The following is a 13,065-nucleotide window of genomic DNA, read 5'->3' on the forward strand; positions in this document are numbered from 1 at the left end:
CTACTCAAAATATGGCATGGAGTTGGAGAATGAGTTCAGTTTGGTAGGGGGTGAACCAGAGAAAAGGGGCCATCAGGAAAAGCTGGGAGGAAGGTGTTTGGATGGCCCCATACTGAGTTTCCTTTCCTAAGCTCATTCCTTCTTTCCCCTCTTGCAATCTCACGTCATCCTCAGCAGTGGTGGGAGGGAGGGAGGCAGGGAGGGAGGGAAAACAGGCTGTCTTGTTTGGAGGATATGAAAACGGGAGGCCTCCTTTTACATGTGAGCTGCGGAATGAGATTTATAAGATGGAACACCTCGCATTGTGCCGGGGTGACCACTCTTCCGGTAGGGCAGGGCTGGGTAGTGGTCTCTTAGGCTTGGGTGTACCATTTTAGATGTTGGACTTTGGATACACACTTTAAATCCCCCGTGCCTGCTTTTCGTTAACTGCCAAAGGGTGATAATGGTTCGTACTTTCTAGAACTCCTGCACTGGTGACCAGTGGGACGCTATCTGCCCGTCCGTACTCTTTGGAGGACACACTTCCGTCTCAGGCATGCTTTGCTCAGGTGGTTCCAAACCAGGATAGAGGTGGATTTTTTTTTCTTTTGCCCCAAGATAGCTGTAAAAAACAAACTTCCTGCAATTTCTTTTGGAATTGAGAATGGGGCTCCCCTGTCTCTGAAGTGTGGCTTCTCTCTAACGGTAGAGACCATCCTGGAGCAGGGCTGTGGTTCCAAAGAGACCTGGTTTATGGATGTTGTGGGATACTTGATCACACTGTGAACCCTGAGTTTGCATTTGTGTTAATTAAATAAAATCAACCTTAGTTTAGGGGGCAGAGACAGCAACTAGTTGACTGGAATTAGCCATAGAGAATCTGGAGGAACCAGGAATATGGATAGAGAGATACATAGGAAAGAGTAGGCAGGGTCAAGGAGTTTTGTGCTTCTTTTTGGTTTGGGGTGAGTAGAGAGGTTCTTCTCTTGCTGGGTCCCTGGCCAAAAAGGAAGGCCAGCTGGTTGCTTCCCAGTCCCTCTGATATAGCAGGCTTTCACCCCCACATCTGACCTACACGTCCTTGTTGGCAAATAGAAAAACAGAGACTTAGTTTAAATCTACATATCTCGGCCATGGCCAAGCTGAGGCAGTGGGGCCAGAAGTCCCTTCAGGCTGCGGCCTGGGTGGCCAGTAGGGCACTGACTGTAGAAGGCCATGGGGCCACAGACGGTAATTAAAATATTAGCAGCCTCTCGTGGAGCCACCTAGCCAGCAGAAAGGTATCATAGGGACTTGGGAAAAACACAAAGTCGAGCTGTCTCCAGCTGGACGTGGGGTCTCAGCGCTCCATCACTCGCGGTCAGGGCTGAGAGTCTGGGGGCTCTGCTGCCCCTAAGGAGCAGACAGGCCCAGCCTGCATCAGCCCCAGGCCTCACTTCACCTCAGCCCTGGCTGGATAGAGCTAACCTCTTCTGAGGAACACTAAGGGACTGGGACCAAATGTGGTGACATTTGCTTGCTGTGTGTCCTTGGTTCTTAGAAGAAGACTCTTGTAGCCCATTCTATCAGATAAGCGCAGAAAGAGGGTACAGTGGCTCCAAGGGGACTAACTTTCCACTGTCAGCAGCCTTCCACGTCATCTGGATGTGAAGGACAACTCACTGTGTCTTTATCTCAGAGCATGGGAGGCAGCGCCTGATGGAGCTGGGAAGTGAAAAGCCCCCCAGCCCATAGGTGTGGCTCTGTCACGGCCTCCTTCTCTGGTCCCCACAGGGAAGGCTGTTGGGCCTCATCATGGCAAGGGACACTGCCAGGAATCCCGGGTAAGGCTCCCCCTTCCATACCTCATCTCCAGGATGTTGGTGACGTTTCCAGAAGGGAAGATCCTGCGGATGTAATTGAAGTCTCCCACATAGAGACTCCCGTCAGAGCCGCAGGCGAGGGCCACGGGGGCCAGGAGCTTGTTGCCGTCAGCAAGCCCATTGCAGCTGGGGCAGGAGATGCTCCTCCTGCGCCCATTGCCCATGACGCTGCCGATGACCGGCGGCTGCTGGGACACGAACTGGTTCTCTCCGTTCCCTTTGTGCAGGATGCCTGGGACGAGGAAAGGAGGCCAGCGTCAGTGAGCGGACAGGGACTGGGTCCCTCTTCCATGGGTTGGTCAATATTATCGTGACTTCTGCAAAGTATAGGAGGGAGGCCTTGTCCAGGCTTGTCTTACCATAGTGGAAACCCAGGGGAAGCTGAGAGGCTCCACGGTTTACCTACCAGATTCTCACCCTAGGCCTATGAGGCTGTACTGTTACCATTGCCGTGATGGACGGAACAGACCAGTAAGTGGGCAGGCCTAGAATCTCTGTGTGTGTGTGTGTGTGTGTGTGTGAGTGCGCGTGTGTGCACGCACATGCATGAGTACATGTTTAGATGTGTGCAGGTGTATGCAGTTGCACTTGGAGACCACAGGACAAATTCTGTCACCCTTCCTCAGGTGCTACCCTCCTGGTAATTTTGGTGCAGGGCCTCTCATGTCCTGGAACTTGCCAAGTAGGCCAGGCAGGTGAGGGATCTTCAGCGAACCCATCTCCTCCTCTCTAGGGTTTGAATGGCAAGCATATCCTATCATGCCTGGCATTTTAAAAGATAGTGTTTCTGTATATGAGTGTTTGCCTACACGTATGTATGTGTACCACATGTGTGCCTGGTGCCCGAAGAGGCCAGAAGAGGGCATTGGGTTCCCCGGAACTGAAGTTACAGGTGGCAGTGAGCCATTGTGTGGGTACTGGTAATTAAATCCAGGCCCTCTACAAAAGCATGTGTCCCTAATGGCTGAGCCCAGTCTTCTTCTGGCATTTTTACTTGGGTTCTGGGGATGGAACTCAGGTCCCCGTGCTTGCAAGACCAATACTTTCTTGATTGAGGAGCTATCTCTTCAGCCCCAGAATGCAGCTCTTGATCATTCTGGCGAATGTATCTCTCTCAGGCTCCATCCACATCTGTGTACCGTAGTTTCTCAGGTACACAGGCTTGCTTTTCTCTCTTTCCACCAATCTCGTTTCAAGTGTAGAGATTATGTCTCTGTCATTTCTGCATCCCCAGGGTTTACCATAGAATCCAATACAGAGTGAATATCAATAAATGTTTATAGAAATAAATGAGGGAAACGCAGACTCTGCTCACCAACATGGACCCAGGTTTTTGCCTTGTTTTGTGGTTGGCAGGCTGATCCTATACCCTGTAGAGATCACCAGGGTCTTCGCAACTCATCGTGCCCTGGAGCCCCAACCAACCAAGGGGAAGGACTGACTTCCATGCCTTGCCTTCTTCCTCATGCATCTACACTGTTTCTCCATTCTTATCCATCCTTTATCATCGCTGTATTACCATGGCCTCTGGGTTGGACCCTGCCTGTGCCACACCTGTGTCCACGCCATGGTGTCTGACTGGGGCTGGGGTCCCACATGTCACAGGAACCTCCTTTCTCAGTGTCACCTCCAGCTTTGCCCAAACTGCGTCCTTTATTGGATGGGTTAAACTGTACATAGTCTAACCCATTGCTTTTCCAAGTCCAAGTTTGTGCCTTTTTAGAATTTTAGAAAATCCTTTCTTGAGATTTGAAAGTGGCTTACATTTTCTTCTATCAGTTTTAAAGTACTTTCACATTGGAATGTTTAACAATATTTAAATTTATTTTGTATAGAATGTGGTATGGGAGGGTAGCCTGATTTTTCTATATACACTGCAGCCTTTTCTTCAGTATTAATTCTGAAGCCTGCCATCCAATGCTATATGATGCTCCCTCTATAGAATATGAACCTTCTATTTGTACACATGGTATGCATGGCAGACCTTCCAACTATCCACTGACCCATCGTGATGGCTTGAATAGGTGGCTCTCATAGACTTGTGTTGGCAAGCTTGACCTATATGGAGCGGCACTAAGAGGTGTGGCCTTGTGGGAGGAAGTAGGTCACTGTGTGTGGGAGGGGCTTTGAGGTCTCATATGCTGAAGCTATGCCCTAGTGTGGCACACAGTCTCCTTCTGCTGCCTGTGGATCAAGAGGTGGAACTCACGACTCTTTCTCCAGCACCATGTCTGCCTGCATGCTGCCATGCTTCCTGCCATGATGATAATGGACTGAACCTCTGAACCTGTAAGCCTGCTCCAATTAAAAGTTTTCCTTTGTAAGAGTTGCTGTGATCATAGTGTCTTTTCACAGAAATAAAACCTCAACAAAGACACCCATCCACCCTTCCTTTCTTCTGTCGCTAACGTAACTTTGGACATCTAACTGGGTACATGTCTGCCTGGAGCAGTTATGACCCCAGTCCTGGGGCAGCCTCATCTGTGACTTGAGTCTTGACCAGTGGCACATGAGTGTATGCTGTGGGCATCGGCTGGACAGCATCCCTACAATGGAAGGGCCTGGCTCCTGGTCCTTTTCCTCCTCCTTGCTGATGTGAGGGTGGATGTTCGGGCTAAAGTAGTCACCTTGGACTGTGACCTTGGGGTGAAGGCCAGTGTGAACAAGGAGGGCGGAGGTGCCCAGGATAACTGGCCCCCGGGGGCTTGCAGGTGAATGAGAAGCCAAGTTTAGCTTCTCTTGCTCTGAACTCAGTGCCTTGGCTCCTGCCCTGCCCTCTTGGAGATCTAATCTGTGATACCCACGGCTAGTCCTAGATCCCCTGGGATGCTGCTCAGGGCTCCTCCCTCCATTGCCACTTTGATGGCAATGGAGTGCTTCTCCCATGCCTCGCCAGCATTGCTGACAACCTTCTGCATGATCACCGTGGCACCCACGTTATTCACTGTATGCCTTGTTTTAGGCTCCGTGGGCTAGTGGAGAAGGTGCCGCCTCAGCTCAAGGACTCCCATGGTTCCACTCACCGCTCTGGATGTTCAGGGCGTGGTGCTTATCCAGGCTCCAGCCCCCCAGCTTGGAGGCATCGATCTCATAGCCCTGCAGCACTGCCGTCCTTTTCTCCCACAGGATCAGATCTGGGCAGGATTCATATTCGTAACCCACGGAAACTGCAGGGACACAGAGGAAAGGACACGAATGAGCAGAACCTCTCCCCTGACCCTCAGGCCGACAGGCAAGGCCTCTGATTGTCTTTCATGGAAGAGGAACGAGAAGGACCATGCTTTGATTGGGCAATAGAACCATGTGGGATTACCAACACAGTGATGCTGGTCCTTAAAACCAATTTTTAAAGAAGAACAATCATACAGTATTAAGAAGAGTTAAATGAGCCACAAGCCTTCAAAGGACCCAAGTGAATTGATTCTGGGGAAACAATCCTTTAAAATATTTTGTATACGCTGTGGTGCTGTTCATATGTGTGTGAGTGTGTATGCATGTGTAGGTATGTATACACACGTGTGTGGAGACCACTTGGCTTTTACATGCATTTCGAGAATCCAAACTTTAGTTACCATGCTTACATTCCAAGTGTTTTTACTGTGGGTGCCATCTTCTCAGCCCGGAAGTCATCTTTAATAAGGAAAATACCCCATTAACTTGTCAGTGCGGTCTCGTTTGTGGCAGTCAATAATTGAAGCTAACACAGTGTTTCATCAGGTGAGACTCTATTCACACCCAGGCCAGGGATATTACTCAGCCCCTGGACATCACGGTCCACGAAGACCACAGATGTCATAGGAAATGCTTAAAGGGACGTGTTCAGTGGATTGTTTTCCATCATCTGTGATTTAAAAAATTACTAGTTCCCTAAGCTTGGCTTCTGTAGAAGCCCAGGCAGTGGCCTTGGGAGAGCATAAGCAGAGACGGGCAAACCATCTCTTCTGAGTAGCTCCTCTGAGAGGGCACTATTTTCCAGCTGCCGACATCTAAACGCATGGCTGAGATAAGAATGAACAGCTGGTTGGTCTCTGAAGGCTGTTCACAGCTGCCCTGGGAGACGGCACCCCACCTGCAGCAACAGGGGAGTGGGCTAGAAGATGCCCCCAAGCCTCTGGCCATGATGGTCTCAGCAAATGAACCCCGACACTGGAATCTCATGGCATGGACCTTTTGAAACTGCCCAGTGGGCACTAAATCTACTCATTTTAGCGGAGAAGGCTACAGGGTCTTGGTTTTCTTTTTGTAGATGACAGAAGGGCCTGTGAACAGTGAGATATGGCATTTCTGCTCCTGGCGAGCCCTGGCATACAGGGTAGGGATACAAATCGTAATGCAGAGCTGGATGAATCCAGCTTTCTTCCATCTATCTGTGCATCCTTGGGATGTCACCTCAACATCCCCGAAAGGACGTGGCTGTGAGGATTTGCTGTGACACTAGAGTGTGTCACAGCACAGAGAGCAAGAGTTCCAGAGGTCCTCTTGTTTTCTTCCCACCTCCCTCCACTTCCTGCCACTCCTCTCCTCCTTCCCTTTCTCAGACAATTTCCAGGTTCCTAAGCGCTATTGCTATCTGAAGATAAGTGAAAGAGGATCGGGATCAAGGTGAAGGAATTTGCTGGGCTATTGCTCCTCAGTCATCTTGTTGGGCATCATGACTACTGACTGCCCACTGATGAGGCTCCCGGGAGCCTGCTCTAACCCAGAAGCAGGAAGGGCGGTCATCCTGCCAGGCACAAGATCCTGGTGAGGCAGCCAACTTTGGTTTCATCCCTAAAGACAGCAGTGAAAACAGAGGTGACCTCTCCGCTGGGAGACGAAATCATGAGGCCCGCTGGGCATGGTGTCGCACACCTATGATCCTAGCACCAGGCCAGGCTGAATCAGGGAGCTGGTGAGTGCCAGGCCGGACTGTGCGACACAGGAAATCTGAGGTCACTCAGGGTGACAGAGGGAGGCCCTGTCTCAACCAGTCAAAACAACCACGAGGCCGAAAACCAAGCTTTGACTTTAGCTCTTATAACCGAAAACATGGCAGCAGCCCAACCTTAGCACCTCTATTTTCATTTTGGATTTCGGCAGGACGGCTGCGAGGTGGCCAGGTAACATATGCATATTCTACTTTTCCGGCACACGTGTACTTTAGCCTATCACACACCACCAGAGTGCTTCCTGAGGACCGTTCTGACTCTGTTACTATGTTTTACGCTTGGGTTTTGCACACCCGGGTCTTCCAGTGTTCATTTAGGTTATAGATGGCGACTGAGGTCTTACAGCCCCATTAAGCCTTAGGTGGTTTTGACCTGAAAAGAGGAAGGAGGGAAGAAAGAACATCCATGAAGGAAGTCACTCTCTGGTTCTGCTCTGTCTCTGCCGACGTGTGGAGCCTGTGTCGCAGATACTTAGGGGAGGCTTACCGAAGGCTTCTGACAGCCCGAACACCTTCTGGTTGTAGACATCTGTCTTGTCCCAGATGAAGTAATAGGACAGGTCAGGGGCTGCAGCAAACCACTTCCGGAAGAGGCGCCCCTCCACAGCCACCATGAGGTGGACCTTCATGAGGTTGAAGGGGATGGTGGGGTGTGTGAGGCTGATCCTCAGGACAGACTTGTAGCCAGGCGTGCGGCTGCTCAGATAGCTCAGCCTCATCTTGCAGCCTGCAATGGTGATCTCCTCTTGCAGGGCCTACAGCACAGACAGAGTACAGCAGGGGTGTCACTGGAGGTCATGGGGGGAGAAGAAGTGACATCAAAGACCTTGTGGACTTTGGGTGTTCATGGGGCGCAGGAGGAAGTGGAAGGGAAGGAGGTGAGGAGGAGAAGGGAGAAGATAAGGAGAGGTGAGGAAAGAAGGAATAGCCCTGGTCTCCATGGTCAGTTCCTGTGCCGTGTATCTGCATTAACAAACTCATCTCCATGAGCCTTGGGCCCTGCCCTGTGTAACATGGATGAAGATATTTTATTGTGGCCATGGGTTACTCAGCAATGCACACCCCCAAGCTATGTCAGTAGGGAAAACACAAGGAATCCGCTCTTCCATACTGGGTCACCACTGGTAAGGCCACACATGCAAAGTGCCTGGCCATCACTGCCATCAGGCAGGGCAGTGGTATGGCTGGTGCCTACAGTACAGAGAGCAGGGGTGCCATGAAGACACTGACCTAAAAAGCAGCCTGAGCCTGGTAGACTGTTTCTGTCTGAAGAGTTCTTAAAGCGAGATATAGTTTCAATGTGTCCTTTCCAGGAAGGTCAAGAGAGCACACAGGGCTGAACAAACACAGCAGGCAGCGCTTGAGAGCCTGGCGAGACCGTGGTCCAGTGTCCCAGTGCGTCTCCAGAGGGCTCGGGCTGGCCAGATGGAGTTTCAGTGCACACTGGCTCCCAACTCCAGGGAAGGCAGCAGGCTCAGACGGAAGGTGGACACAGGCAGCGGATTCCAGACGATCACCCACAAGGCAAACGCAGGGGACTGTCATCAGCTTGATGCTCTGGGCTCTTTCTCAAGAAGGGATGTGGGCTATATTTACCCTGTGTTTACAGAGGAACTGGGCCTTTTTCATCCTGTGTATTCCATAGAAGGGTGGAGACATTTTGTCTAGGCTTCTTTCTTGAAGACAGGAAATGCTATAGATTGGGATTAATCCACTGCTGTCTTCCCAGGCCACAGTTTACAGTTCCAGGAGAAGTAGGCTGCACACCCGGGTGAGCCACGGGCAGCACTTGAGTGCTGGCCTGATACTCTCATAAATATTTTCCTTCGTTCATGTGCCCAGCGCAGTTTCCACATCCCAGCACTTGTGAGGACTAACAGGCAATGGGGCTGGGAAAACAAAGAGTTCGTTTTCATGTGTTTTGCGGGACTGACAATAAGCAAGGGTTGTGCCCCAGCTGAACCTGTAGGCACCTGGCTCAGGGAGCACTGTAAGGAGGAGGTGACCTTGAACCTCATTTGTTCCACAGTCCCCGCTCCTGGGAAAAGATGTCTGGCTGGAACTGAGCCGGGGTTGAGTAACAAATTACTTCTCTCCAGCAAGTCCTGTCTCTGCTGACAAGCATTTCATACAAAAGGTCAGCCTGGCCATTGAGACGGAAGACAGGCGCTGCATCTCTGAGAAGGATTGAGCTTTCTGCCCAGAGTATAGTGAGGATTCAGGAATGGTTGTTTCCTTGCTGGGGACCAGCACTGGAGGCTGCTCGACAGGGCATACTCAGTGAGATGGGTTTGCTCACCCAGACGTGAAACACACACACACACACACACACACACACAAGTGTATAAATGCTCTGTTGCACCAGCACCAGGGCGATCCGTCAACATGCACTTTGCTGAAGGTCTCGTTAGGCAGGCAGGTGACCTGGGCCTCTCTGGGCTTCTACGCTGCCATTTCCCCTCCTCCTTGGTCCTTCTTTTCTGCCTGAAGACATCAGACTGGGGATGGCAGAGGAGATCCAACCCCGGGGGTGATGGAGGAGATTCAATTCAGCATGGTTTTTCTTGGCAAAGAATTGATCTTCATTTTCATCAGATTAAAATGCATTTTTCTCAATTACTTTCCTTTAATGATAGTTAGGTAAAACATTTGCATGTGTAGATCTGATCCAAAGCGACCCTTAATTGGCACGGAGGCATCATGTGTTAAATAATCTTACTAATAATAAGAGCTAAAACTTATCGAGCACTTAGTAGGTGTCAGGCGTTGCGCTAAGTAACCCATGTTCCACTTTTCTTATTTACTCTTTATTAAAATGCTTACTAGCTGGGATCCCATGGCTTAGTCCTGTGCGTAGAAACTGGGCTGTTATACTTTTAGCAGAAATACCAAGACAAGTGAGACTCTGAAAGCTGAGGATGAGTAAGGTAGGGTGATCAGGATGGCAGAGTAGAAAGAACCAAGGAGTTTGTTGTAAGGCTTAGCGTGCCAGGCAGATTGTAGGCAGGCATGTAAAATGGCCCTCATGATCTGATGCCATGTCCACTATGGGGTTTGGCCTTTGGGGTCTCGCCCAGGCCTGTAGGGGGACTTTCTTGGTTTCCATTGTCTCTGGGATTGTCCTCTGTCCCCAAATAAAATAAAAGAAGGGCCTGACACCATCAAGAAGCCCGAGTACCTGGATTTCTGGGACAATGGGGCCTTTCTCAGCACAGGAGCTCGCGAAGGACGTCAGGGGGGATGGAGACACCACGGGGTTGGGGCGGGCGAAGTTGCTCAGGTCACAGCTGGGAATCTCATTCTCCTCGTGCCTCATGACGATGGTTTCCATGACAAAGAAGCGGTCCCAGGGCAGCCAGAGGGTATGCTCTTGCGTGATGAAGGGTGCCCGTTCAAATCTCAGGATGATGGAGATGCCACCGTTCGTGACCAGGTCAAAGCTGCAGGCAGAGGACAGCAGCAGTGGGAAGGGGAAGGAGAAGAGAATGGTGAGATTGTGAAGGGTGAGAAGGTCACAGGAAGGAACCGAGTCCTTCGGTCGAGGGCCACTCTAATGTTCAGAGACTGGACTGCAGCCACAAACAGTGACAGTGACTCCGGAAACTGTTAGCTGTTGCTGTAAAATGATTGGCAGAGGGTGGGGGTAGTTACAGACGCCAAAGCATGGCAGCAGGGGCTGCTTAGCAGGACCCAGCGCATCTGGGGAGCCCCTGCGACAGAGCTCTTGGTGCTACTGCTGTGAAGAGCCAGAGCCCACTAAGGAGCCAGCAGAATGAGATTCAGCTGGTGCTACCTGGGCATTGGGAGCCCTGAATCCAGTCCTTACTGCCATGAACTACGGTGTGGCCACAAGTAAATCTGCCAGCCTCTTCAGTTTTCCCATCTATAAAAGCCCAAAGCTTTGTGCGGATTATTTCTGTGTGCATGTGAGCGAATGTGTGTATGTGTGTAGGCACATGTACTGTTTGTGTATGAACATGTATGGAGATCACAGGCTGATATGAGTGTCTTCTTCAATTGCTTCTGTACATGATTGTTATTGTTATTTGAGACAGTTCACTCTCTCTTTTAAAATTAATTGGTTTTTTAGACAGGTTCTGACTATGGTCCTGGCTGTCCTGGAGCTCACTATTAGACTAGGCTGGCCTTGAACTCAGAGATTCTCCAGGAGTGTACCCACAGTTTGGGGAAAACACTCACGGGCTGACATTCTTGTCACAGAACTTCGCCAGAATGTTTTTAAATTCCAAACAGAAATTTGGCCAGATTTACAAACTCTGTTCAAGAGAGGCAGCCTGGAGGAAGGGAGGGAAGAAGGGAGGGAGGGAGAGACAAACATGAAAAGACTTCAAGGCTGTGAGCAGGCCAGGAAAGCCGGCCAGGAGATGAGTGCAATGGGCTGAGGCCAGGCCAGCTCATCTGGCAGGGGAACCCTGCAGAAGATGTGAATGCTGACCTGGCCCCGGAGGGAAGGCCTGGTTCTCAAATGGAGCCTGTCTCTCTCTGGTCCAAGCAGCACTGCTTAAGTTACAGGTGAGTTAGACCATCCTCCAGGCCTCAGTTTCCCTATCTGTAAAATTAGGCTGACCGTCATAATCACTTGCCAGGGTTACTAATCAGCTAGATGGGTGATGGGTGGACAAGCCCAGGGCCCCTTGTATTCCCTGGTCCTCACTCAGCACAGTCCATCTTTCAAGTCAATGAACCTGGCCTGCTCCCCTTGTTAGGAGCTCTCTTAGTTTTAGTTGGCTTATAGTTTCCATCTTTTAAATGATCTTTTAGGGTAATTTCTCTGTTACTATTTTCTGTGTATTAGCTACTGCTAAAATCTGGTCATGCACGTGTGTGCATGTGCGTATGTGTGCATGTGTGTGCATGCATGTGTGTGCATGTGTGTGCATTCATGAGTGTGTGCATGTGCATGCATGCATGCATGTGTGCACGCACATGTATGTATATGTGTGAAGTGGGTGGGGAACTGGTGAGCACATCATGGTGCTGCCTGGAAAAGGAAGATTACACAGGTGACTCAGACGCAGCGTAGGCCTTCAGTGCATTTCCATCCATTTTCTCCCCTGACCATCTTTAGCCTCGGGGGAAGGGAAACCGAGTCACAGAAGAGAAGAGCGGAGTGGGCCAGATGTTCCCTGCTCACATACAAGAGGGAGTTTCAGACACTATGGGAACAAGTGGTAGCTTTTCCATATGTTATGGTGTCTGTGTTGGAAAGAGCATGCTAGCCCCACGATGCATCAGCAAGGACTGATTTGAAATGCCACATTCTGGCTGTGTCGCCATGTGGGAGGCTGATGCAGGAGAACCTCCCTCTGGGCACTTAATGCCCTCATGACGCTGTACATATAATCAGCATAGCACAAACAGGGAAATCATAGCCCAGAGGGCCAAACAATGGGTAACTGCTAAGATCACTGGATGTGGGATTACTATGGCATGTTTCATGGATCCAATCTAAGCAAGCCCAGAGGTGCCTCCTGACTGACAGTCGGCTCTTTCGTGTGGTGTCATGGCAAAAAGAGCAGTCTGGAAAAGCTCCATTTTCGATGACTGTTCCCCTGTGGGTGGGAACATTCTAAGAATATCCATGGCCGTGGATACCCACAGCTGCCATTTCTGTGCTATCCAAAACCCGAAGACAGACGGAGTGAACAGGGGGAGCTTCTTCCTGCCCTGGTGGGTGGCTGCTGAGGGCCTTCTGAGCAGGAACTGTGCAGTGGGGGGGGGGAGCAGTGGCCTGGCATGGTCAGTTTGCTTTTCCAGCTGGGCCCTTCCCACTGCCACAGGGGAGGGGAGGCTCCCCAAACCCCGCTTGCCAAGCTGTCTTAGAGGCACAAATGGATGAGTCCTGCTTCATTATCACCCCGGCTGGGACATGCACACATCTGATATTGGATTAAAGAGGCGCTAAAATCAATCCGGCTGGAGCATCATTTCCAAGGCAGAGTGAAGAAGCAACCTTATGGGCCCACGCTCAGCCAGATGGACTGACACCACCGGGCTCATTAAAAATAGAGGACTTATCACCACCGATGGGCTAAATATTCCACTCGCCTTCTTTTTTTTTTCTAAAATATTTGTACTATTATCTCCTTGTTACTCAATAGTTCATCATAATTTGTAGTCTTAACATCCACCATTGATTGACTTTCTCTGTGTCACGCTAGTGAATCCTAGTGTGTGGCAGGAAGTTGTGATTTTTTAAGCGCATACTACATGCTAGGTGATCCCCATCCATTGTACTATCCTAGCTGTTCCTCTGATTCTCCCGACCAGCCT

General features: G+C 50.4%; 1 protein-coding gene across 1 annotated transcript in view; it reads right to left on the minus strand.

Annotated features, from left to right (window-relative positions):
* Tenm4 (teneurin transmembrane protein 4) overlaps window positions 1–13,065 on the minus strand; it is a 664,092-nt gene that overhangs the window by 46,226 nt on the left and 604,801 nt on the right. Inside the window, 4 exon segments of the mRNA XM_057756666.1 lie at window positions 1,827–2,076; window positions 4,868–5,011; window positions 7,259–7,526; window positions 9,950–10,211. Of these exon segments, the coding sequence (XP_057612649.1) occupies window positions 1,827–2,076; window positions 4,868–5,011; window positions 7,259–7,526; window positions 9,950–10,211 (924 nt within the window).

This window comes from Chionomys nivalis, chromosome 23 (assembly GCF_950005125.1).
Source record: "Chionomys nivalis chromosome 23, mChiNiv1.1, whole genome shotgun sequence".
In the NCBI taxonomy this organism is placed as follows: Eukaryota; Metazoa; Chordata; class Mammalia; order Rodentia; family Cricetidae; genus Chionomys; species Chionomys nivalis.